General features: G+C 45.2%; 1 protein-coding gene across 1 annotated transcript in view; it reads left to right on the top strand.

The window, feature by feature from the left end:
* PYGB (glycogen phosphorylase B) overlaps positions 1 to 26,510 on the top strand; it is a 689,075-nt gene that overhangs the window by 589,979 nt on the left and 72,586 nt on the right. The window contains exon 18 of the mRNA XM_078649032.1: positions 6,395 to 6,529. Within this exon, the coding sequence (XP_078505158.1) occupies positions 6,395 to 6,529 (135 nt within the window). The remainder of the gene's footprint in view (positions 1 to 6,394; positions 6,530 to 26,510) is intronic.

Genomic DNA, 26,510 nt, shown 5'->3' with positions numbered 1-26,510 from the left:
ACTGACTCCAAAGAAGTGGCAATTACAAATGTACTTAGTTAGGGACATCAAATATAGATGGTTATAGTGTATTTAACCAAGCAAAATCAAAAAAGAAAATATTTGTTGAAATAATATTAATACAGCAATTGTTAAAAAAGCTTCTACAGGAGCCGGCTGGTATAGTTGCAGAAAGAGACATGAACCTTGGTTGAACTCATGTTCAACCTCAGAACTGAAGATAGATATAATCCACATTTCAGTACATGTTTTATGAAAACAGACTATTGAAAAGCTAGCCTAAAAAAGGAAAATATCAAGAGGCTGAAGGTTGCAGTGAAAATAGAAGACGATTTCCCATTTTTAGACTTCTTTTGGTTGATCTAAAGGCACAAGAGTCAAACATCTAGTGGTCTACCAGTACACTTAAAGAAAGAAAGGATCTTTTCTAGACCATGCACAGATTCCATTAGGTTGGCACTACTGCTAAAAAGTGAAACCCTTTTAGAATAAGTTATACCCGCCACCATTTTCTCCTGATTCTGGTTATTTATGTTTTTAGGGAGTCTTGAATAGTGCTTTATATGTCACCTCAAAGCACTAGCTAGTGAAAGGTCTCTAGCTGTATTTGGAACTCTCAGCTTTATCGATTACCCAGGTGGGGATTGAATAGCTTAAAGATGGTACTTATGGCCCCTGAGAGGAAAGATTTTAAAAATCGGGGTATGGGGCAGAGGCAGATCCTCCCGCTTGTCAAAGAGACTCTTGGGTTTGAAATGGTAGCATGTCAGGACCCTTGTTCCTGGGGTTTATCCCATATAGCCAGTGAATCAAGAAAAGCTTCTTTTAAAGGAACGAATGGTTATCAGGTCTTTCCTGAATTTGAGATAGTATTATCGCCGCTGTAGGACTGAGTCTAGCTTGTTCCAAACGCAAGAACCTGGTGTTTTGTAGATTTGTCTTCTGTGTCTTGTTTGTTTGCACTTTCTTGCGACCTCAGAGCCCTTTAGGACATATAGGGGTCTATTATGATGGCTGGCGGATGCCCTCGAGAAATGGGACCGCCCACTAAGGGTGCGGCGGTCCTGCATGGGCAATTAGGATACACCCGCCACACTGGTTGGCGCATCCCGCATTTTTTGCATTGCGGCCGGCGGTGCTGTCAGCAGCACCCGCCGCAATACAAACAAGCATTTGCAATGCAATAGGTCTCACATTAGTAAAAGTTTGAGTTTTTGTTGTAGCAAATAATAATAATGCAACACTAATAGCTCGAATTTTTAGTATTGGAGACCTATAGAGTGTAGTGTATTATGTATTATGAAAATAAAAGGTGATGAGAATAAAATGGTGCAAGGATGCCTGTGTTGCAAGGGTGCCTGTTTTACCTTTCTGCACAAAACAATCCTTAGAGATATATTCCTCTTTCTATGTGTGCTGCAGAATGCTGTACACATGGAACAAGAATGTATCGAGGAAAGATACAAATATTTCTCCTAGTTACTTCTCTCTAAGGTATGTGCACCATTTTAGTGCAAATCCCAGCTTACTGCCCTCCTTAAATCTGTGTTTGTATCAAAGTACATGGGTGGATGCATGGGACAGCCCATGCTTCAGCCATTTAACACATACACATTGCAACGGGATTAATTCAGCGCAAGACAATGCCTTGCTGGTTTTTTTTTTACAAAGCTATGCTAGGCGAATCAAATTGACCTATGCATGGCTTTGTAAATATCGACTGGCACAACCACGAAGCAAAATGTTAGTAAATATGGGCACATGTTTGTGGACAGGACATGTTGGGCACTATTGTCCAGACTATAAGTGTATTATAATTTGGACCGAAAAATACCCCCAGGATAAGTAAGCAATTGCAAGGTTGTGTAGCAGGGTTTCCGTTCTCTTACAGAACTGTGCATAGAGATTTGGAACCTCGGCGAATTAAGGTGGCCCAAAACTCCCCTCAGTACCCAAAATCCCCTTACCAGGCTAGCTACAGTGTCTCATTGGTCATAACAAACTTCCAATGATTAGACAAACCAGAACATGAACTTATGATACCTCAGGTTACGTGGAACACATGAGCACTCTTATGTTATACAATCATTTCAAACCAGAACGTGGAGTAAATGAGGAAACTTGCACATTTGAAATATTTATTTACTAATGCCGTCTTCTCCAACGCAGTATCTTAGATAATACAAGGAAACATATTATCAGAAGCAAAGTTATCAGCATAGTTACTAGTCCATAGAAAGCAAAAGGTGACAGCATGCTATGATGCTGTAATGAATAAGCGTTAACAACACCTAATTCTCACCCTCCCTAACTAGCATATTATATTAATATCTAAGAAGGTCTCTTTGGGTTTTTAGCAGGGCGGGCCCATACCTCGAGATCCTAGTATGAAGAGATCACATCAGCTTCCACCAGCTCTCTGCATGCGAACCGCATCAAGTGTGTATGTGTGCCCTTAGCAAAGCAATATAAAACGCGCCTAAAGCCAGAATTTGGCAGGAGCTGCACTTATGTTATGTCTATGAAGGTGCGGAGATCAGACCTCATAACAATTCTGTGTCGTGTTATCCTTGAAGCTTCAGCACTCTCTGTACAGACATAGTTTATTAAGCAAAGCTGATATCTGAGCAATAACATATTATTCTCATGTAAATCACAACGCTCCTCTAGGTTGAAAGCTAAATCAACAATTATGTGCCGTGTGCAGAAGCAGCAAAAGGAAAAATGGGGTTTAAACATTTAATAAGCCCATGCTAACTTAACACAGTATATAGATAAGCAGTAACTATATGACACCCCCGATGATCCGAGCACGGATAAGATAAGATAAGATAAGGGCCTCTTCATGATAGCAGAGTTCAAGAACGATGAGCAACGTTATAATATAATAATTGATGGACATTTTTTTACATAAACCAATCAAAAAAATCCAAAAAGTCATATATTTATACTCAAGCCAATAGTTCCGGGAGGTGAAAAATGCAATCAAAATTGGCAAAAAGTTACGTCAGTAGAAAACAAGTGGCCGGGATCCGAAACTTGAAAAGTTATTAGGGCAAGACCGAATATGCAAAATATGCAGCAACAGCCTCTAACATGAAATCACCGTCTTCATCCGAAAACAGTTCAGCCATCCAATTCAACAATGGGAAAGAACACACGTGCTCTTCTAGTACCAGAGCCTCTATCACCATCAGAGGACAGCTCGGTGGGTTTTCAAGAAAGCTCTGTGCCAAGAAATCGTGCGCTGCTGCGAGTATGTTCCAATGACCCATTAGTCCATGCATCGCTGCTAAGGCCATAATCCTTTCGCCAGAACAAACCAACTCGTGAGTAACAACGGGACCCATCAGCTGATTAAAATCGACGTCAGGAGAAACCGTCTTGCAGAGACACAAATCAAGGGCCCAGTCGAAATCGCAGCTGAGGCAATGAAACACAGGCTGGACACAAGTAAAATAAGAAAATCGAAACGATAATCCATATGCCGTGCTTAAAGTCGCAAGCGGCAGAGTGCCATAACATTCAAGCATCCTGTTGCGAAACAGTGCCAGGAGGGGCTGCGCGGCTTCTTGCACAGGAAGGGCATCCATGTTTAATGAAACAAAAGATCACCAGAACGCCTGCCGCCAGTGCCAGTAAAACTGGGAATCCACCAAACAGACTTGAAAAAATAGAATGGAAGAAAGCAGGAATGACTCCAAATATTTTCTCAAATGAAGTCAAGAGTCCGCTGCTAACTATTTTAAAAAAGTGCGGCAGCCCAGTCGTGGAGGACGCGTTAAAGATTGAATGAACCAGCTCGCTGAAATGCAACGGCAAATCGGTATTTAAAAGGGCCTGAACCTCTGTGCGGGTGTTAGCTATGTGAAGCACAAATGTTTCTCGAGCCGAACTCAAGGCCACTTCTTTTTGGGACAAAAGAGCTCTTATTCTACTCATGCCATTAAACTCCGCTGTCAAGGTTGGGATGCGCGGCCAGATGGAAACATCCCCGTTCCCATGCGTGGGTGGGTAAAGTAAATTTTTACAGCAAACCACACGTTCAGATACGGTTACCACATAAGCAACACCTTAAATTAACCCACAACAATTCTCATTATTTAAAAGCAAATAACTTCCGTTCGCCAATAAGGTAAAAGTGGGGATGATAGCTGGAACTGGCGTTCCTTTTAAAACACAGGCTAAATTTGGCCGGTCCTGGTTACAAGAACCGTGCAATTGTATGTGTCTACACATTAAGGAGTGATCTGGTGTCTCTGTACACTCCTCCCCATTCAGATAAACTTCCTGTCCGTCTTTCAAACATCTGTAAGTAAATGGGAGGGACCAGACTTCATGGAGAAACCCACTACCTAACGGTTCATATCGACCTATGGCAACATATCGCATACAATTAGTAAACTTATACAAAGCAAATGGTAATGTTATCAAACCTTGGATAAGCCACGTCGCAGCAGTGGCCTCCGCCACAGAAAAAGGCAAGGATTCTAATCTCTCAATATGTGACATTGAAAAAGACGCATCTCGCATGGAAAGCAAGCGCTGCTTGTCAGTCAAATTAAAAGGGGCAAAGAGAGAGGAAACATTCATGTAGGTCCATGGCACCTTGCCAGATTTCAACGTCTGTAGGGTCCAAGCAGATTGCATGACAGAACGCAATTGATTTTGGCCATGGTACAAAGCAGACACCTCATCCTGCACAATATCCACCACAGAGGACACAATATTATCCAACGTGTAAATGCGGGAAGAAAGCATGTTAAAACTTGCCAGAACAGGCCAATTTGCGCCTGGAATGGACAAAGGACCTAACCTCGGAGCGGTCAAAGAATGGGGTAGGGCGCCACCAAACCAAACTCGATGCTGCCAATGATCAATAGGTATTTCCAGTGCCCTGTACGGAGTATATTCAGCCGGCACAGGTGAGGGAGTGTAAGAGTGGAACACGTTAGAATTTGCGTCCACAGCCGGAAATGTCACCCATGAATAAAAGAGTTTGTACGGGTAAGCTGCTTCCGCACTCACCACCGAAATCACAGCCAAGCCATCAATGGGTACATTGTAAGTTTGCAAATGATTGCGCACAGCAATTCGACTATGCTGCGGAATGTCCACAGGCTGGGCCATGACTGCACAGGAACTGAGAAAAACAAAGTGAACTTTGTAGCACAACTGGGTAGTAATTCAAGGAAACCATTTTAGAAAGATTCAAGCTTGAAAAGACCTATTTCAAAAATAGGTAGGTTTGTCTGACACCACAGTTTTCCGGAAACAACAGAGAAGGGGTTAAGGTTGAAATGATATACTACTCGAGTGTCATGATATAAGACCACCAACGTATGGGCGCCATGTAGCAGGGTTTCCCTTCTCCTACAGAACTGTGCATAGAGATTTGGAACCTCGGCGAATTAGGGTGGCCCAAAACTCACCTCAGTACCCAAAATCCCCTTACCAGGCTAGCTACAGTGTCTCATTGGTCATAACAAACTTCCAATGATTAGACAAACCAGAACATGAACTTATGATACCTCAGGTTACATGGAACACATGAGCACTCTTTCGTTATACAATCATTTCAAACCAGAACGTGGAGTAAATGAGGAAACGTGCACATTTGAAATATTTATTTACTAATGCCGTCTTCTCAAACGCAGTATCTTAGATAATACAAGGAAACATATTATCAGGAGCAAAGTTATCAGCATAGTTACTAGTCCATAGAAAGCAAAAGGTGACAGCATGCTATGACGCTGTAATGAATAAGCGTTAACAACACCTAATTCTCACCCTCCCTAACTAGCATATTATATTAATATCTAAGAAGGTCTCTTTGGGTTTTTAGCAGGGCGGGCCCATATCTCGAGATCCTAGTATGAAGAGATCACATCAGCTTCCACCAGCTCTCTGCATGCGAACCGCATCAAGTGTGTATGTGTGCCCTTAGCAAAGCAATATAAAACGCGCCTAAAGCCAGAATTTGGCAGGAGCTGCACTTATGTTATGTCTATGAAGGTGCGGAGATCAGACCTCATAACAATTCTGTGTCGTGTTATCCTTGAAGCTTCAGCACTCTCTGTACAGACATAGTTTATTACGCAAAGCTGATATCAGAGCAATAACATATTATTTTCATGTAAATCACAACGCTCCTCTAGGTTGAAAGCTAAATCAACAATTATGTGCCGTGTGCAGAAGCAGCAAAAGGAAAAATGGCGTTTAAACATTTAATAAGCGCATGCTAATTTAACACAGTATATAGATAAGCAGTAACTATATGACAGTTGGCAAAGCATTTATGTAACGTGTAATTGAATTTGAAAACATTTCACCATCTAGACCATACATGTTATCTGTGTAAGGCGTGTAAACAATGTATTTTTGTTATGTTTAGCTACAAGGCTAAAGAATACTATGATAGGATCCCAGAGCTGAAGCAAGCGGTGGACCAGATCAGCATTGGATACTTCTCCCCAAAAGAACCTGACCTTTTCAAGGACATTGTCAATATGCTTATGCACCATGACCGGTAAGAACCACATAAACTTCCACAGAAGTATGCACAATCTACTCATATCTTGTACATCAAATTTTGATGCAAAGTATGTGTACTCTACATTAAGTGATCTCCAATAGTCCCCCTTTGGGGCAAATGGTAAATGCCATCACTATAGGGATAGCAAAAGATAATAAGCACATTAAGATGTAATTAATCAGATCATATGCATTTCTATTCCATAATGTATGTTTTATTTTTTTTAAAGCTTTCTACGGTCATGGGAGTTTGTGTGAACTTTATGTCTTTATTATAGTATTTCTTCAGTGTTTAGATTTGGGACTGTGGCCAACATGGCTTCAGCTTCTGTTTTTTTCAGCAGTCCTACTGAGAGCAGTGCCTCCAGTTCTATAGTCTATTCTATGTTCCACCACGCACCAACCAATTAATGGTCACATGATGAAGCAAAATGAGAGGGTCTTGGACTTAAGTTTAGGACCGTCACATGCCCTCCCCACCAATTTATAAAATAACAGAATATGACATTCCTAGGAAATGCGAGGAGAACCTTAATATGGTAATACAGATAACTGTAGTACTTTCTACATTGTTAATAACCCAACAGGATTGCAGGAAAACTTTGTGTGCAGGAACAAGAATCCTCACACAGTTGAGGTGGGGGGAGGACACACTCTCCATTACCCCGTCCGAGTAGCGGAGCACCCTTCCTGGTTCCGGTTCTGGTGGCCCCTCCCACTGACAGTGTGCAGCAGGAGCTGATGGTGTGTCCCAGGCTCCTTAACGCACACCTCAGATAACGCCCAGCCCCTGCCTCAGTTTTTAGCCCCCACCACCCCAGGCGATACTGCTCAGTCAAAGAAAAGTCAGCAAGGCGCAGACAGAGCCGTGAAAGGAAGAAGCGCTTCAGATTCAAGATTCAAGTGCATGAGTGAGGACCTCCGACGGTCATCACGGAGCAGAGGTAGGGTGACCAACTGGCATAGGTGCAAATTCAGGACGGTGAGTGCAAAAATTCAGGACAAAGGGACTAAATTCAGGACATAAATTCAGGACAAAGGGTCAGAATTCAAGACAAAACTTCGGAACAAAAGGTACGTCAGAGGTGGTCGTGCAATAGTGTATAAGTAAGTAAATAAACAACCACCTAAGTACAAGTCTAAATAAGTTTATATTAGGTTGAGACAACCATGCAATTAACGTTTTTTCAGTATGGCCGCAGCTTGCTACCTTACACGATTAAAAATTCGCATCTCGCTCCAGCAGGTACATTAGTCACCAGACAATGGTGCACCACACCTGAATATAAGTGAGGCCGCTCTTATTGTAGATTGAAAACTACTGGATATACAAGGAACTTTGCAGTGCCAGCCCCCAGTAACAAACCACCCACCCCCCTTCCAACCTCCCAGGGAAACATCCGATGCCCGGTCTGGCCAGTCCGGCCTTGCTACCACCCTCCAATGGTGCCCCTCATCTTCACTTAGACGGTCTCTCATGTGTATTTAATTTCTTTTATAGTGTTGCTCATCCCAAGTATGTAGGGCAGGGTGTCGGAGTGCGTTACATCACACCACATTATATAGAGACAATGACTCATATTAACATGAAAGTCAATGTTTTGAAATGTTACTGAAGATAATGGGTGCTACAAGGTGTAATCATTCTTTCATCCATCATTCAGTCTTTCACCATTCATTCTGTCCTTCCATCTGTGTGCCCATCTATATCCAAACATATTCAACCATTTGTAAACCTAGCCACCATATATCCTTCCATCCATCATGTCACTCATCCATCCATTCCTCCATCCAACCTTTCACTCATCCATCCATTATTCATCTACCCACACTTTCACCCCATCCATCCGTACAGTCATCCATCCACTCTTCCACCCATCCATCTATTCACTCACCCATCCAGGCATTTACCCTTTTACCCATCCAGCCATCCACTCACTTACTCATCCATCCACCCATTCGCTTACTCATCCATCCACCCAGTCACTTATCCTTCCACCCATTCACCCTTTCAGTCATTCATTCTCCATTTCTCTCTCCATCACCCTTTTACTTATTCATGCATACACCCACCCATCTACTCATCCATTCACAAATCCATCAATTGATCCTATTACTCATCCACCCTTTCACTTCACTCATCTATCCATCCTTTTGTCCATCTACCCCCTTTCACTCACTCATCAATCCTTACATCCACCCTTTCACTCATCCATCCATTCACCCCTTCACTTATCAATTCATCCATCCACCCATTCACTCGCCCATCATCTACCCTTTCACTCATTCATCCATCCATCCATCCTTTCACACATCTATCCATCCTTTTACCCATCCATCTACCCTTCCACCCATACATCCATCTATTTACCTTTTCTCTCATCCATACTTCCACTCATTCATCCATCCTTTCTTTCATTATCTATCCATTCCCCCTTCATTTATCCATTTATCCTTTCAGTAATCCATCCAGCCATTCACACATTCCTTCACGTATTTACTCACCCACCTTTTCACATTATGAGCTGAGCCTTTGTCTGCAGAGTGGCTGACAAAAGAGGCCCATCAAGAACTTCACCTTGCTGTACTTCCTAAAGCAAGGGGTGGGGTGTGGTGGGGAAGGTTCACTATGCCCCTGCACATAGGCAGACTGAAAACGTAGAAATCATGAGTCATGCATGATGCACAGTTCCAGGATGTGAGGTGACTGTGACATGGTGTTGTTTCCAGGGCTTTAAGTGGTGTAAAACACTGGGGGGTCTCTTCAAAGGGGGTGTTTTATGTAATTAAGAGCGTGGTTTAAAACATCTAGGCTAAAATTCTGCGCTTAGCATTGTGTGCCGCCCGACTGGTATTGTGTTATTTCTGTCATTACATCCAGATATATATATAATACAGCAAGTATCATTACACCAACAACAAGCTAGGACTATTGGCTTTGTCAATGGTTGCTAGTTCCTTAAAATAAAAAAGCAGCAACCATGGCTTTGTTGAATATAATATCGAAAATACTTCAGTTCTAAAATGACGAGACAGAGAAAGAATGATAACCTGTTCTTTTTTACTTGTTTTACAGGTTTCTTTAAATGAACTGTTCTCTAACGTTGCAGCATGTGCGTTTCTCCTTTTATCTAACAGAATGCCCTGCTGCACACTGAGGCAGGAGGAGGCCTCCACATGCTTTTAACACCTCAGACTGCCCCATTGTCATTCTGAATGTGGTAATTGCCCGGTGTACAGAATGACAATGGGCAGGGTGGGGCTGCTCTTGTGCTGCAGGAGAAGCGCGAGGTGGCTCCATCAGGGGGGTGGGGCCTCTCACAGGGGAGCAGCGCTGCTCCCTGTGATGGCCAAAATTACGGACAAAAGGCGTCTGTAAAAGGGATCCTCACGGACAACGGACGTGAGGTCCGAATTACGGACGGTCCGTGAAATTTACAGACGGTTGGTCACCCTAAGCAGAGGAAACGTGGACTGTCACCGGCAGCTAGTTAATGAAAACAAAGGGAACGGTAAGGTGCTGGGACTTCGCTTGTTGGCTGGACTGGACTGGCCAGTTTTACCGGAAAGGGGGTGAAAGAACTTGTTCCACTGCTCTGAAATGGAGTTGAACTGAAAGCTGACTCACTGAGCCCTCCTCTCTTTTCCCTCTCGCTCAAGGGAATGCTTCAGTGCAGACAGTCTCAGGCAGGATCGAGCATCCAGGAACAATGGACAACGTAATAGTTGGAAAAGACCGCTTTACTGAAACAGGTTAACCAGTGTTAAATACATTACATAACCCTTGCACTACGCCATACATCCTAACCATTAAACCCGGCCTCACTAAGCATCTTAATAACTATCCATCCTCCTCCCCCTCCCTTAAGTAAGTAACCCTTTACAAAAACCAAACGCCTAATCACAGGTCTCCTCAATCAAACTCCCCTCACCCAACCATCGTGCATGCACCACTGTTTCCTTCTTATGGCATTCAGAAACTCCCCCCCCCACCCTATATCCTTGCCTGGGTGTCAACATGACCACCGTTTCTTGCAATAACTTTCAACTTGTGGAACTAACCGCCAAAGCACCTGCTCATCATCAGCGACACCAACAAATTAGCCTATCCTTGCGTACCTGGTTTGCCAAGCACCAAACCCCCCAAAGGAGCCTGAAACTAGGGAGGGAGGGTAGGAAATGAACAAACTTTCCCTAACGAGCCGGTGTGCCTGATTAACTAAAATAGCACCCAGTGCCACATGTAATCCGAATGTATGCTCTAAGGCTCTGCCAATGCGCCCACTGGCCAATCACTTATCCCCTTTGCCCTCGGACCATACCACCCACCCAACGATTGGGGGGTAGGGCATTCTGTATCCACCCCACCACTCCATTACCCCCATCGAGCAGGATGGCCTATCCAAGAAAAATGGACAACATGATAGTGATAGCTCTGCGGGTACACTCCGACAAAAAACTAAGCATAAGCTGCATCACCTGATCTCACCCAAGGACCACAAATGAACAGGCATCACTGTCTTCTGCTGCTTGGCCCATGGTACAAGCCCACCGTACCTCCTCCACTGGAAAAGACAAAGAGGATCAACAATGTCATTGTGCACCCCTGCAGTGTGTTGGTCCTTGTAAGTCACATTCACTCGCAGCCATTCCATCCCAAAAATTCTCAAGTGGAAAACATTTGGATCTCTGGCTGATTGTCAATTAACAGTGCTCATCATGCTCATCACCGCCACATTGTCCAAATTGAACAGACCCATTTTGTTAGCAAAATGGTGCCTCCAGAGACAAACTGTCACCACCAGTGGGAAAAACTCCAGGAAAGCTATGCTGTGTCCCCCTGTTCTTCCACCCTTCTGGCCACTCCTTTGCACACCACCGACCCTGACAAAAAAATGCTGGAACCATGGCCTCCGACTGCACCTGAGAACAGCTTGACTGACCACTCAACCTGTTCCCCTACTCCAGCCATGGAAATATCATTGCATTCGATCAGAAACACTTTCCAAACTCGCAAATCTTTTTTCACTCAAGCCTTGAGGCAGACTCTGTGGTGTGGGAGTGATGCCCGAGCCAACGACAGTCTCAAACACTGACAGAAAGTTTTCCCTACCCTCACCGCCATGCAAGAAAAATTTAGATGGCCTAGGAATACCTGAATATCCTCCAACTGAACCTTAGGCTTCTCCAACATCCTGTCCAACAAGTAAAAAAACGTACTCTTCTTGTCCTGCAGCTATCTAATCTCCATGCATATGGAATCCATCTCAATGTCCAAAAAAGTAATCACCTGCACCAGCCCTACTGTCATCTCCTGTGCCAAGGGGACCCCAACCTCCTTAATCAACTCTTGAAACAACAACAATTCCCCCTGACATTCCTGAGTCTATGGGGCACCCATCAAGAAAACATCATGGAACTAGTGCGAAATGACTTCCTTCCCCACCACATGAGTAAACATCTTCAGAAAAAGGAACAAAACATTTCCAACAATGAACAGGAAATCAAACAAGTGGCCTGCAAACTGCATGCCCAACAACTCGTCATCATCAGGGTGAACCGGAAGCAAACGAAAAGCTAATTTTACATCGCATTTTGCCTTCAATGTGCCTAGACCATACTTGTTCACCAGCTGTAAGTCCGTATCTGCGGAGGCGTAGTGCACTGTAGTGCATGCCTCTGGGAAGGAATGATTGTCTGACAGACCCTCCGGCCATGACAATTGGTAAATCAACTGAAACTCACCTGGCTCCTTCTTGGGAACCACCTCGATCGGCAATACCTAAAGATTGTGCAACAGACAGTCCACAAACGGGCCCTGCCCTTCACTTATCTCCTTTAAAAGTTACAGCCATACCAAGTCTTCATACCCCCTGACTGATTGCAAATTGTCCGCCCAACTCCACCCCCTGGGCCCTCGTAAAATAAACTAAAATTATACTCAGAACCATGCAACAACAGCTCCTTCTGCCTGTGTGTCCGAGCTACAAAAGCCAGTGTCGCAACCCCTCAAACTTAACTGGTGTATGCGCCCTTTCCCATCATATTCAGCTCCTCTCTGCCCCTTCCTCTGTCACTACTTCAATGATACTGACCTCCAACGCTGCCCTGTTGACCAAACGTGTTCCTTTGAGGCCCACCCTGTGTGAGCATCTGCTTCTCTCCACATTTGTAGAATTTATGCAGATATCTGCAGTATTCCCATAAGCACTGGCCCTTGTTTTATGACCAGCATGCTCCTCTTTTTCCAGCCTGTCCCCTCCCTGCTGGAACCACTCCTTCCTGGGTGGGACGCCATCGAAAGGACTTTTATATTATCGGCCACCCACTTGCCATGGAAGTAGATGGGGCTGGTCATTCTGGTGTCATCATCTGAAGGAACAACTCATTATCTAAATGTCCCTAAATACCATCCGATCTTCCGTCAATATGGCCTGAACTCATCATATCGCACCCAGGCCCAACCACTGAATGTAATCTGAGCCTTTTGCATGACATCGAGGTACTTGAACAGTTCCACTCACTGTTGCGTAACTTTTCCCAATACATGCTAGAATAAATTAGAAAAGCTGCCGTCCAGTTCTCAGTATTAAACGGCACCTTAGGCTGGTGGGACAGTTCATACTCCTCTACCTTTGATCCCTCTGTCGCTCGTATCTCCCTATGTCGCTACTTAAAGATCTAAATGCACTCCTACTTCCAAATGCGCTTCATCGTCCAAAGCATTAAATGAGTGATCCCCATATACGAGAGTCTTCCGTTTGATCTCCTTCTTGTCCCCATCACCTTTCTACGCATCCTAGTCCCCAGTCTCCTGCCTCGTCTCCAGTGCCTCCTCACTCACCACCACCACCACCTCCTTTTCTTTTTTTCTCACCGCTGCAACTGTCGCTGTGCCCATGTCCAGCAGCATACTTACCCCATGATAATTGAAGCTCTGAATCTGTTTCATCTTTTGCCTCAACCCCCAATGGACAGCACCCCCACCTCATTACTCTCCGCATTGCTCGCAGCGCAGGGCTTTTTACCTGGCCTCAAAGTCGGAGCCCACACCAAAGCTGTCCATCCTAATTCCGGCCTTGCCTCAATTTGAATGGACACTGCCCTCACAGATGCCAATCCCTCTCATGGTTATCAAAAATGTCTCTACCCCCATGGCTGTAAGCATTCCCTGCTCGCCAAGGTCCCTATGTCTGGTCCCAGTCCTATAGCATGTCTCCATGATCAGCCCAGCCGGTGGAGGCATAGCCATTTCACCACCGCCCCCCACGAGGGCGAGCCAGGCCCACCCATGCACCTGCACAGGCTCCAAGTGCTGCCTCTCATCTTGCTCCCCCACCCACCCCCCCCTCGCCTCAGTCAGGGCCTGTCTGCGTGGACTAGACAAGTCCAACAGCAGACCCTGTTACTCAGAAACCTCGCCCCCTGATGTCATGAGCACCATCATCCTTGGCTGAGACGCATCTCTGCACTCTCTCCCAGTCAAACACAACATGCCCTGCAGGTACACGCTCCATTCATGCTGGTTCCCTGTCCGCGCACTGAGCACTCTATGCCGCCCTCTGCCCATGGTGCTACCGTACCCACACCTTACGGCCTCAGCCTTCAAGCCCGGCACGGTCCACATTACCGCTCTCCCATGATGGTGCTCAGAAAATTCCTGCTGCCCCTCCCACTTCATTCACGCACTCAACACCTGCCCCTCCTGGGTGCCGCCCGACTTGGCTAGGCTTTTTCCCCCCACTGCGGCTGTGCAGCAAGGCACATCGGCCTGGGAAAGCCGACAGGCCGCGCTCGCCCCTGCCACACCCCGTGCCACACCTTTCTGCTTGGGTTTTGGGGGAGAGCAGGCCATCACCGCCGCTGCTAACCCCACCCCGCCAATCTCCTCATCACAGCACATGGCAGCCCGCTTGGTGCAGGGCCCCCCAACATCAACAAATCAGCCCTGCTCCAGAGTGAGCAGGGCCAGCCTTACACTTTTACTAAGAGACATCTTGAATGCTTGAAATGAACAACTAACAAAATGGGAATTAACAAACTGTCCCTAACCAGTCAAGATAACAATAGATTCCCACTTCTCTGTCTGTGTTATGTTATGTTATGTTATGTTAATAACTTTTATTAGGCGCACAGCTGCCCCAGCAAAGGGGCGTCCTGGTGTTACCGCGTTACTGCGTGAGAGCGCCCCGCCCCGCCTGCCTGAACGCAAGTCTGCCCGTCCGCCCTGCAAGCAGTGTGCTCGTCGTAGGAGAGGCGTCGGAAGAGCCGCCTCCCGGACTAACGCACCGGCGTTTGCATCAAAGGTACAGCGCCATCGCGGTCAGGAAAATGAAGCAGCAGAAGCGGTAGAAAACGCGAAAACGCGAGGGTTGCGAGCCGCGCAGGCGAGAAGGATTGCTCTGGTGAAGGATTGGCACAGAGGAGAGGCATGGAGGTGAGGGCACGGAGGCAGAGACCTCGCACGCAGAGACCTTGCACGCTAGGCACAGACAGAGGTAAGTGAAGGAGAGAGTAAAGCGGGTTGAGCTCAGGACTCTGGGACTGTATAATAAACGGGTCGAGCTCAGAACCCCTGGACAGTTAATAAACAGTGGCACTCATTACTTCTAACCCCAAAATCCCCACATGCAAATTACTAATACTGAAGTCTGGAAATTGAACTATTGGATTATTGAACTATTGGAAGTTTGGAGTGTGTAGCTGGGTCTTTGTGCTGGTCAGCCTGTTGGATCAACAAACCAGCTGCTGGCCCCTCGTTCCTAAATAGTGTTGGTGGAGCATGTAATATCGGAGGGTAACCATAGAGATGGCCCCCAAAAGAATGAAAACAACTGTGGGACACAACTTGAGGACGAGATCAAACTCCGCAAATGTAGAGAAAGCGGGTTCCTCGGAGAGGAGCAAGGGGAGCCCTGAGTCTACACTTCTTAAAAAAAGAAGGAAAGGTGTGAAAAAGAATACAGTGGCCACTAAGAACATTACATCAAATTCAATAAAGGAGTTTGTGGGAAAACATTTTAAAAAAGTATTCACACCTGTAAAAGACAAGGAAATTATGTCTATCGAGTCAGTATCTGATAATGAGAGCTTCGAAAGAGAAGAGATCAGGTATACATCCCTACCCTTGGATGTTTAGATATCCGAGTCCCTAAATATAGTCAATCAGTCCTTGCAGCTACTATCGGACCATCGGGGTTTAGCGTCTCCAAAGCTGTCATCATCGCCACAAGATCTCTTCTCCCGTGATTTGGAAAGAAGAACCCAAGTTAGCCCGATTCAGGAGGATCTGGAAAGAGAAAAAGATAGCACCACGAGCAGTAAGCTGCGTCACAGAAGAAGCAAAAGTAAAAGTCCTCCCGACCTTCGTGATGCTAGCACAGATCAATGTGGGGAACTGAATCTAACTTCAGAGATAAATCGAGATCTCTCTGCTATGTCTGCAACCTCAATGTTGGATCTAATGCTAATTTTACAAAAAACTCTCCAAGGCCTTTTAGAAGTGACTTTGTCTAACAATGTAATTCTAAAAACTCAAAAAATGTATTTAGCTAAAATAGAAGGGGAGCTAGAGGGGATCAGACTACACATGCCAGATATGGGAAGACAAAACCTCGATCTTGACCCTGTGCCTGAGGCGCGGGCCGAGGCGCAGGTAGAAACTGTCGAACAACTTAAAGAAAGTCACAAGGTATACATTTCAAAGTGGCCAATGAGGATTATAAGAAGAGGGGAGATGGTTAGACGTGGGAAATTAACTGGAGCAGAAGGGGTAGGTAGGAGATCACTAGGGAAAGGGAGGGAAATCCCAGAGAAAAGGTCAAGGGTGGAAAAGGATGTCAGTGAAAAGGGGAATGAAATAAAGGGACCCAAGCCTGGTATGAGTACAATAATGAAGAGAACCCCAAAGAAACAGGGGGAAAATGTGTGCCCCCATAATACCCCAGTGCCACAGATGGAACAAGTTAATAAGAAAATTAAATCACAGACTAAAGAGGCCGGGAGACAGTTAGGAGGGAATCTACAGTCATGGGTCACCCGGGAGGTGCGAGCCAGCAGGCCTAATACTCAAACATACAAGGCAAATAGGACAGAACCTCTGATCCCAAACAGGATAACGAAAGATGGGAGGGAGGATATGAGGCTATACCTTGAACCAATACCCTTAAGGAAAGGGGGGAAGAAACTTGAAAAGAGGTTGCCCCTTAATAGGACACAACTTCTGCAGGGCTTTGCCAAATGTCATAATCTGAAAGATTTAGGAACGAACGACCTCAGACAAGTGGGCTTTAGCCAAAATAAAGAAGGGAAGGAGGTCACTAAGATTATACTGTATTCAAAACTGATAAAAAATATGATTGAGAAAGCAGCAAATGACCTACAGAAAGAGGGTATTCAACTATTAACCGAAGAGGAGGTACTGAGAGAAATAGAAGGAATTGATTGGCAAGGAAATAACTTCCTAAGATGCCATGCAGGGTTGGGAAAGAGACAGGTAAGGATAAGGGACCCAGAAGAAGAGGAAGGAACCGCCCTGGGTAACATACAAATAGTAGCAAATAATTCAAACTTAGAAAACTGGTGGGGAAATTGGAGTAAGGTCACGGCCCAGGCGGGCCCTTCATCCAGAGCCATTGAAATTCAGGGCGAGGATGGATGGCTAGAGGACATAGAATAGGTAGAGGATATGCCACATAGCATAAGATTGGCCTCCTGGAACATAAATGGCCTAGGAGATGACGTTAAACAAAAAAAATAAAGGCATTAGGTAAAAACACAGAGATTATATGTATCCAGGAGACCTGGCTGTGTGGCAGAACCCCGAGAATAGATGGCTTCTTCCAGCTAAATAGAATGGCTAAGAAACAGAGGTTTGGCCGTCCTGCGGGGGGAATAATGACCTTGGTGTCAACAAAAATTATGAAAAAGGTGACAGAAATTACCGTAAAATGTAAATGGCTACTTGTCTGTAGAATAATGTTATCAGGATGTAAGGAAAAGAACATGTTATTGCTAATAAATGTATATATGCAATGGGATACTGTAGAGGAATATGCTGCGGAAATGGGGTTATTTACAGAAGACATTAATACGATCTGTGAAAAGTATGGTAAGGATGTGATCATGTTAATGGGCGACTTTAATCATAAAATGCATCCCAAAAACGTAGATTGCTGGTTTCAAAAATTACTAGAGGCCTATGAGATACCGCAAGCTATTTTTCCAGACTGCACAACAAGTACCAAGGATATCCAGTTGGGAAACTTTTTGGGAACAAAAAATCTTTTCTGTCTAAATGGAAGATCCCCCTCAGACTGTCCAGCAAAAAAAACGTTCAAAGTGGGCACTCAAAATTGCCCAATTGACTACGTATTTGTGTCCCCCTGGAGTTTCCAACTAATAACAGGGTTTAGGATTCTAAATAGAGAAGGGAGCGACCATAATATTGTAGTCCTGGAGATTCCAGGTGTACAACTAGAACCCGGAACCCAAGTTATGGAACAAAGGATGGATTATCCTAAACGACGTGCAACTAGCTTAACCGAAGAATGTATGGCCAAACTAATGCAACTACAACAGAATTTAGATCTGGATGCAGAAAATGTCCAGGGCCTAGACTGGTACGTAGGGAAAATTGAGAAGGTAGTCCAAATCCTCAGTGAAGGACTGAGAACCAGCCAAAAAAACCCTAAAGGAAACAGTTTAAAAGTGGACAAACAAAGAGGTTGGAATGTCGGGAAAGGGCAAACAAGGGAATGTCGGGAAAAGAAAAGAGAAGTGAGGAGAATGGCACAACGTAAACTGATAAAAGGTGGGCATGGCAGTGGAAATGCATTAGCATCCCTAAAAAGAGAATATAATATGTTAATCAGGAGGACAAAAAGGGAATTTAAAGAAAGTTGTTGGCAAAAGCTATTAGAGGCCATAGAGGCAAAGAACTTACGACAGTTCTGGAAACTAGTTCATTCAGCAGCAGACCATCAGCCAGCTGGAATGAACTGTGTAGTGGAGGAAGCAGCCTGGGAGGATTACCTTCAGGAATTATATAGCCCGGGGAGTAACCGGGAAGTGAATCAGCACACAGATTGGAGCGGTCTGGTAGCTGATATAAAACTTGACTTCACGGCCTCTATAGTTAAACAAGCATTTGCAATGCAATAGGTCTCGCATTAGGAAAGTGTGAGCTATTGGTATTGTAAATGACAATTTTTTTAAATATGTGTTGGCTTTGAAAATATAAAAATTAATAGCATTGTTCAAATCAAATCAAAATAAGCTTTATTCGATATTCACAAAGGATATCATAAAAGCAATCATTACATTTTGTTGAAACACAATCATCATAAAAATATTAAAAAATAGAAAACAGCCACGGATTTAAAAACACAAAAATACATGGGCTAACATAAAGATTTCCTGAATTTGAGCAGCAATTTCAAAAACTGCTCCATAGTGGATATGACATCTTTGTCCTCCAACTGTTGCAACCGAACAAAGGCATCTCTACAGGTCCTCAAGCCCCATTTCTTCAAAAGAGGTCTCAATAAAAATTTTCTGGGAACTAAATAATATGTACAAAATAATATGGAATGAATGTTCGATTGAGAAGAAAGGTCATCACAAGGGCAGGGAAACAGATTTCGAGACCAATTATTACAAGAAGGGAATGTTATTAGACTGTAGAAGGAGCCCAATCTGAATCTGGTAAGAAGCATTCTAGAAAAGTAAGAAAAATAAGAAAAATCAGTGGAAAGATACAATTGGAGACCCTTATTTAAAGTAATCGTTTGGAAGTCCAAAGTTGTTTTATTTAATTTTTGGATAGCCCACCTCTTTGCTTCCAGATGGTCCATTAAGATCTTTCTCAGGGTTTTCCTAGAGATGTTCTCCAAAGACATAGGGTCAGTATAAAAATCTGGGCGTCCAATTTCACGAAAAACACTTTTTACATATGCCAGCCATTTCGTGTGTTTTGCCCCTTCTAGTTTAAGAATGTCCAAAATTACTTCTCGATTTAATGCAGCTTCCGGTGTGGACCAGATTTTATGCCATAAGAGAAGTGGCTCAACTTTAAGTACATCTGAAATGTATGGTAGGCCTGACTCTATGTGGGTCATATAAACTGATGTTGATTTCGGTGTTGCTAGTAGATACCTTAAAAAATGGTTTTCTACTATTTGGATAGATGATATATTTTCAATCCCCCACAGGCCAGCCCCATAGATTGCCGTTGAGACACATTTGGCTTTATAAATAATAATAAGCTATTTTACTGGTCTCCCCCCTATTTTGCTGGCAAAATCTCGGAGCGCCCCAATTGCTCTAACAAAAGCAAGTTTCCTAGCTTTAACGGCAGCCTGCCACATCACCTTTCTATGGACACAGATGCCCAGATACGGAAAATGATCAACTGTGTCTATTCTTTGGCCTTCAATGAATATGGGACATGGGATTTTCTTTAATCCCTTACTGCATACCATGGAAAAAGTCTTGCCAATGTTCACTGTCAGACCCCTTCCATGCATAAAATTTGAAAATGCGGTATCAGCTCTTTGTAGGCCCAGACGTGTTTGAGATAAAATAGCCGCATCGTCGGCATACAACAAGATTGGTACGGCATGTCCTCCCACTTTCGGATAGTCACATTCGATGTTTTTCAAGTGATCTCCGATGGCGTTTATATATAGAGAGAAAAGCAGGGGGGCTAATATGCACCCCTGCCTCACCCCTTTGGTGATGGTAAACCTTGGAGAGCACTCCCCCCTCAGACCAAACCGCACCCTAGCCCCCCGCATCTCTATACAGATTTTTGATGAAGTCGAGGATGGATGGATTTATCCCCAGCTGCTCAAGAACCTTCCATAACTGATCATGGACCACACAATCAAAAGCGGAGGTTAGATCTATATATGTTACGTAAAGATTGCCCCTTTTTACCTCCACATATTTGGACATAAGGAGATGTAAATTGAGGCTCTGTTCCACCGTGCCCCTTCCAGTTCGAAAACCATATTGTAGTCTTGAAAGAACATCATCCTCCTCAGACCAGTTCTGTAAACGTTTTAAAATTATACGGCCCGCCACCTTCATTAGAGAGTCAATCAAGGAGATGGGCCGATAGCAAGATGGTAAATGCCTATCTCCTTTTTTATAAATGGGTATCACAATTGCCTCTGTCCAGGTGGGTATTTGGCCATGCGCATTTGCTGAGTTCAAGGCAGAGGTTAAGACTGGGGCCCAAAAGTCTGGCTCCGCCTTGAAAACATCCGCTGGGATGGCATCTGGCCCAGGTGCCTTTCCAGAAGGGCTCTCCCTTATTGCAAGCATGACCTCCTCACACGTAAAAACAATACTGGAAGTACCCTTTCTTGAAGCCATTGTGGTAGGGGTTGAGGAAGGAATGGAGTCCGATGAAGAAGTATTGAGAGAAATGGGTCTACTATATAGTTTTTGAAAGTAGGCAGCCCAGGTATCTCCGTCAATAGCAAGATCCAAATTCCTCGCAGGAATATTTACCCATGGCAGTGGGGCATTTACGAATTTCCAAAATGCTGAGGAGTCACGGTTCCCACAGGTTGTCAGCAAAGTCTGCCAAGCTTCCGCCTTCAGAGTTCTTTTCCTGTTTTTTATGGCTAGGCGATATTGAAGTCTGGCCTCACGTATCTCCATGGGCAGCTTTGGGCTCGAGTGTAAGGCTTTCTTCAGTAATTTTTGTGCTTTAGTGCAGGCTTTATCGAACCACCCTTTGGGGGCAATAGGACCTGATTTGAACTGGCGGGTAAGTAGCTTTTTTAAACTTTCCTGTATTTTCAGGAAAGCTTCAAGGATTACTTGGGGCTATTCAGTCAGGGACAAACATGTGTGTACCTCCTCCCACCTCAACTTTAAAAGATTTTTTTTTATTTATTTATTTTTTTTTTTTTTTTAAAACCTTTATTGTACAAAGAAAGCTCACAAATACGGGCCTACAACCCACGAGGGCCGGCCACCACATGGTAGATAACGTAATAAACGAAAGACAAATTTTCAACAGGATACGTCACCAGGAGCACAGGAGAAACAATAAAAGCATCGCGCAATCAGCAAGAACAGGACAATAAAAGGTTAATTTTCTAATGCGGGGTGGGGAAACAGAAGAATCATGGGCCGTGCAAAAAACAACCAGGGAGGGGCCGCGGCAAGCCGCCATCTTACGATCACAGAATGACAAAAGAGGCCATACCAACATAGCTATCAAAGAGTATAAACGTAATCGGAATATAAAGAAACGACAATGGCATCAATCAAACCGCACCTACCCGACGCCGCCCCCACCCAAATTGAGGAGACATGATCAAAAAGGCCCACAAAATAAAAGACAATACGACACGCACCCCAACAAAAATAAAAGGACCCCCATAAAGGAGGAAAAAGGGGAGAGGGAAAAAGGGAACGAAAGAAGGGACTCCCACCAAACCACGCACCCCCAGGAGTGAAAGCAGGATAATAGAGTCCGGCAAGCGACATAGCAAAAAATCGATACCGAATTACCCAGCGAGCCACAATCAGATACATACCGGAATACGAAAGTCACAGAGACTCCCCAGGGGGATACAGGAGGAGACGGAGTCCCGAAAAAAGTAAACACACAAGAGCCATAGAACAGAAAAAGAGGAAATAAGGGAGGAAAAAGACCCCCCAATACGGACAGACCCCCCCAACCCACCCCTAAAGCCCACCCTGCACCCCTGCAGAAGGCTACGGCCTACCCCCCCGCAGCGTGCCTGTCGCCCTAATTAGAACCCGAAATATAGCGGAGCAAAGTTAAGTCGGAAACAAAAGACAAAAATGGGAAGGGAAGAGAAGGAAACGAGGGATGGGAAACACACACAGACATATACGGGGGAGGGCCGGGAGACAGGAGTAAACGCACCCAGCCACCCGCCTGAGTCGAGGAGCCAAGTCCCCGGGAAGCCAAAGAACATCGGGTTAAAGTCCAGGGGCACCAGTCAATCACACAGAACCATACCGGGACAGGTTGACCATCCAAACCAGTGCAAGACTACCGCACACAGATGCCAATATACATCAGCCCTGTCCTTGTTTGTCCAAAGTGGAAACGGTCCGATCCAGCGAGGACCAGGTTACGAAGAACAGGAGACAGACAGCAGGAAGATCCAACGGCAGTCCGGAAAAGGCACGTAAAGTGGAACACGGACGATCCAGGAAAGTCACGAAGTGTAGCAAACGATGCAGGCACAAGTCCAAGGATATGTCCAGAAGAACCGACCCATCTGGGCCAGCACAGGAGACATCGCCGGGCAGCAGCGACCGAAAGGAAGCGGGAGAGTCATGAAGGCCAGGCCAAGTAAAATCCAGCCCCCGGGCCCGAGAAAAAGAAGGTAGCGCAGGAGGAGGAGGCGCCATCGAGTTCCGTACAGCAGCAGACGCGGTCGGAGCCGGGGCCAATTCCGCCAGGATAATTCCAGCCGCACCCCGCGGCGGCACAATCACATCTGGCCGTGGGGGCCCAGGAGGCCCGCCATGAGGAACCATCTCCGAAGCTAGGACAGGCGCGGTCACACAGAGCCGCCAGGAGAGCAGGGTGTCCAGTACCTCCTTAAGTGTAGGAAAACCCTCACAGTATCCGGCACCCGGGCCATGCGGCGGGCCTCCAGCGCTCGCCCAGGCCCGGTCAAGACACTCGGGGTCGGCCGCCATTTTGAGAGTCCGACAAGGCAGCGCGGCTGTAAATCTCCGCCGGGGCGGCAGCAAGGCAAACAAAGTCCCGCCGACCGGCAACAGAGCACCCCGGGCAGGAAGGGGGGCCACCAGAAGAGAGGGATTCGCCGGCCACCCAACGCCGCCGGTCCGGTTCTCCGAGTCCGGGCGGCAAAATCAAAATGGCCGGACCGGAGAACAAAGGGAGAGCAAGCCGGACACACGAGGAGCTCCGACCACGGAAGGCAGCGCCTCCACCATAGGCCTCCTCCCCACAGGAATCGGCCAGGAAGGACCTCCGGCCCACACGAACAACGGCCCTCCGACCACCTCCTCCGCGCCCCGGAGGGTAGATACGCAGGCTCCGTCCGGCCCGGGAGCCGGCAAGAAGATCCAGGCCAGTCCGCCTCCGACACCCCAACACAATCGGGGGCACTGCACCGGATCCACAGCAGCCAGGATAACCGGAACAAGAGGTAAGTGCCTGCAAGGCGTCGTAGCACTACCACTCAGCAAACAGGGCTTCCCGGGGCAGGATTACAGCAGGATAAATGTGAAAACACAGGCGGGCGAACGGAGCCGAGCTAAAGCGCGGCCATCTCGGTCGCGAGCTAGGCTCCTCCCCCAACTTTAAAAGATTTTTAAGAATGCTCAGTGGATTAATTTTTTCCCATTTTAGGGTATAGCCATTTAATGCTCCTATTTTAATGGGTTGCTCGTATGTTATAAAAGGGTATTTGTGGCGGAGTGTTGGATATAGTACCACAATAGATAAAGTCAGGGGATAATGATCACCATATAGGTGATCAAGAGTATCCCAGGATGATATAAGGGGAGCATGTGTCCTTGAAAAAAGAACAAAGTCAATAGTAGAATTTGCTCCTCGTCCGCGAAAGGAGGGTTTAAAGGGTCTCGGTGGAGAGCATATGTCGTTTGCAAAAACTAAATTAAAAGAAGCCATAAAATTGTTTAATACCTCCCCTGTTTTGGTGTGTAGGAAATGATTTGAAATATCAACTTCAAATTCATTTTCCTGTGTGGGAGAAAGATCGCAAGGGCCTCTTGGAGTGTTTTGGCAAATATGACAGTTGAAATCGCCCATGAAGGCAGTCGCACACTCACCCCCACACCATTCTTTTATCGAAACAACGACATTAAACAAGTCATTTAGTACTTTCTCCAACCCCTCTGGAAGCATATTATTATAAAAGTTTATTATTAATAAAGTCAAGGAAGGGCCCAATTCAAAGAGGATTATTTGATAGGAATCCCTAAGGAGGTGTTTCCGAATCCTTAATCCTAAACCCACACTAACATATATAGTCAAGCCCCCCCTAGGTCTATCATGCTTGCTCTCTGTCGCTGGCGAGTGGAAAGTCTGATAGCCCAATAAATGTACCGGGGTCTGTGCCCAAGTTTCGTGAAAACACAGAACTGAACAGGAAGTTACCACATCCAGCCATCCTGATTGAGTAATTTTTGAGGAGATGCCAGCCACATTCCAGCTAAGTATCTGTAAGTTAGAAGATAGTTTCTGGTTTTCCAGCTGGATGGAGGAATTGATTGTGATGTTTGGCTGTTGAGCGAGGGGAAACATGGTTTTTGGGGCGGTAGTAATAATAGCATCCCTTACAAGCCTCCTTTCTCCTTGGTTACTGCACCCTAAAGATCCATTTGCGAGTGGTACGTTGGAGGAAGTGCCAGATGAGGAGAGTCATTCATTTTCGTCCAGGCCCCCAAGAGTTTCATAATAATTGTAGCAAGGTAGATTCCAAGTGGGGGTTTTAGGGGCAAAATATTGACCGTATCCAGCAAAATTGTGTGTAGGAGGTGGGGGGCGTAAGTTTTCCATCATACCATGCCTAGAAGGATAAGTATTATAGGGTAATCTTTGGTGCTGTTGGATGGGAAAAAGGTCATGATGTGTTTTAGGGCAATTCGACTTTCTAGACATAAGTGCTTCCGGGTAGAAGTATGATACCTGTTTAGGTGTAATCGGGCCTCTATTTAGGCCTGTAAACCAGTCCCTTATGTGCGCGATGATTCTAGGGTCTCTAAAAGTAATAATTACTACGTCTCCCTCTATGTCTTTGGGACGTATACCGACCCAATTGGTTCTTCGCACCATAATAATGTCGCCATTTATATGAGGTGGCAATGGCCTGTTGCTTTTTAGCCAAAAAATGACTTTATTCTTTAGACTGGTATGATGTTCATACATTCCTGATGGTAAGGGCAAAACCCCGTTAAAACAATAACATTGTGTGAAGCTGCCGGTGGTAAATCCACATTTCTTTCACGTGTAGGTCTTTTAGATTTAAAATCGGCCTTATTCTTATCCCGTGCGGGATTTTTAAACCCTGTTCTGGCTGATTCCATAAGCGAATTTATTTGGACAGAGTAGGGCTGGCGATTAATAAGCTGTTTTTCTGGGGCGACTGGAATATTATTAACTAAGTTCAATTTTCCAGAAGGAGGTTGTACAGTGGAAATATTTGGAACAGGTGTAGGTCTAGTTTTAGCCCCTTTAGATGGTTTCCCTGCCTCCTTTGTATATAATGAATTGACTTGGACCTTACTAGTTGTAATTTTTAAATTTGAACCTTTAATAAGAGTATCCAGTTGATCGCCTAATCTCTTTACTCTCTCGACTATTGGGAGTAGTAGTGCTTTCAATAAGTGCTCCATCGCATCTACAAAATCTTTTATGGAAGGTGGAGTATGAGAGGGAAGTGTGTTTTCGGGTGCATTTGACGCCCCTTCCACTATTTGAAGTGGTTCTTTCCTGAGTAGATCCTTAGAAGGCATTCTTTTGCGAGCGAAGGCATCTATATTTCCCAATCCTCTTTTTCTACGTTTTTTCGGGGACGAGCGAAAAAGTTGCTGTTTCTGTTTTCGTGAATGTTTTACCGTCGATATCTTTGGGCCCTTTTGTTGCAAGAAAGGATTTTGGGTTGAGGGTAGCTGTTCAACATCCAGAGGCATTAATGCTTCTGTAGTACTTGAACTAACAGGTTCAGGGGCTTTGAGAGTTTTAGGGGTGACAAGGTCGATAAGGTCCATAGTTTGATTTGTAGTGGAGATAGATAGTTCAAGTTGACTGGCAGTAGATGTGTACATTTTTGGGGACGAGCTGACCTGAAAAATTAGAGGGATATTTTGCGTGTTAAAGAGGTCAGCGTCGGGGTTTTCCCTGGAGGCGTTTTGCAAATGCGAATCAGGGTTAACTTTAAGAGAAGGGTCTAATGCAGTATTTTTAAGTTGCTCGATAGAGC

The sequence above is a fragment of the Lissotriton helveticus genome, chromosome 6 (genome assembly GCF_964261635.1).
Source record: "Lissotriton helveticus chromosome 6, aLisHel1.1, whole genome shotgun sequence".
Classification (NCBI taxonomy): domain Eukaryota; kingdom Metazoa; phylum Chordata; class Amphibia; order Caudata; family Salamandridae; genus Lissotriton; species Lissotriton helveticus.
This window is presented reverse-complemented; position numbering and strand designations above follow the sequence as displayed.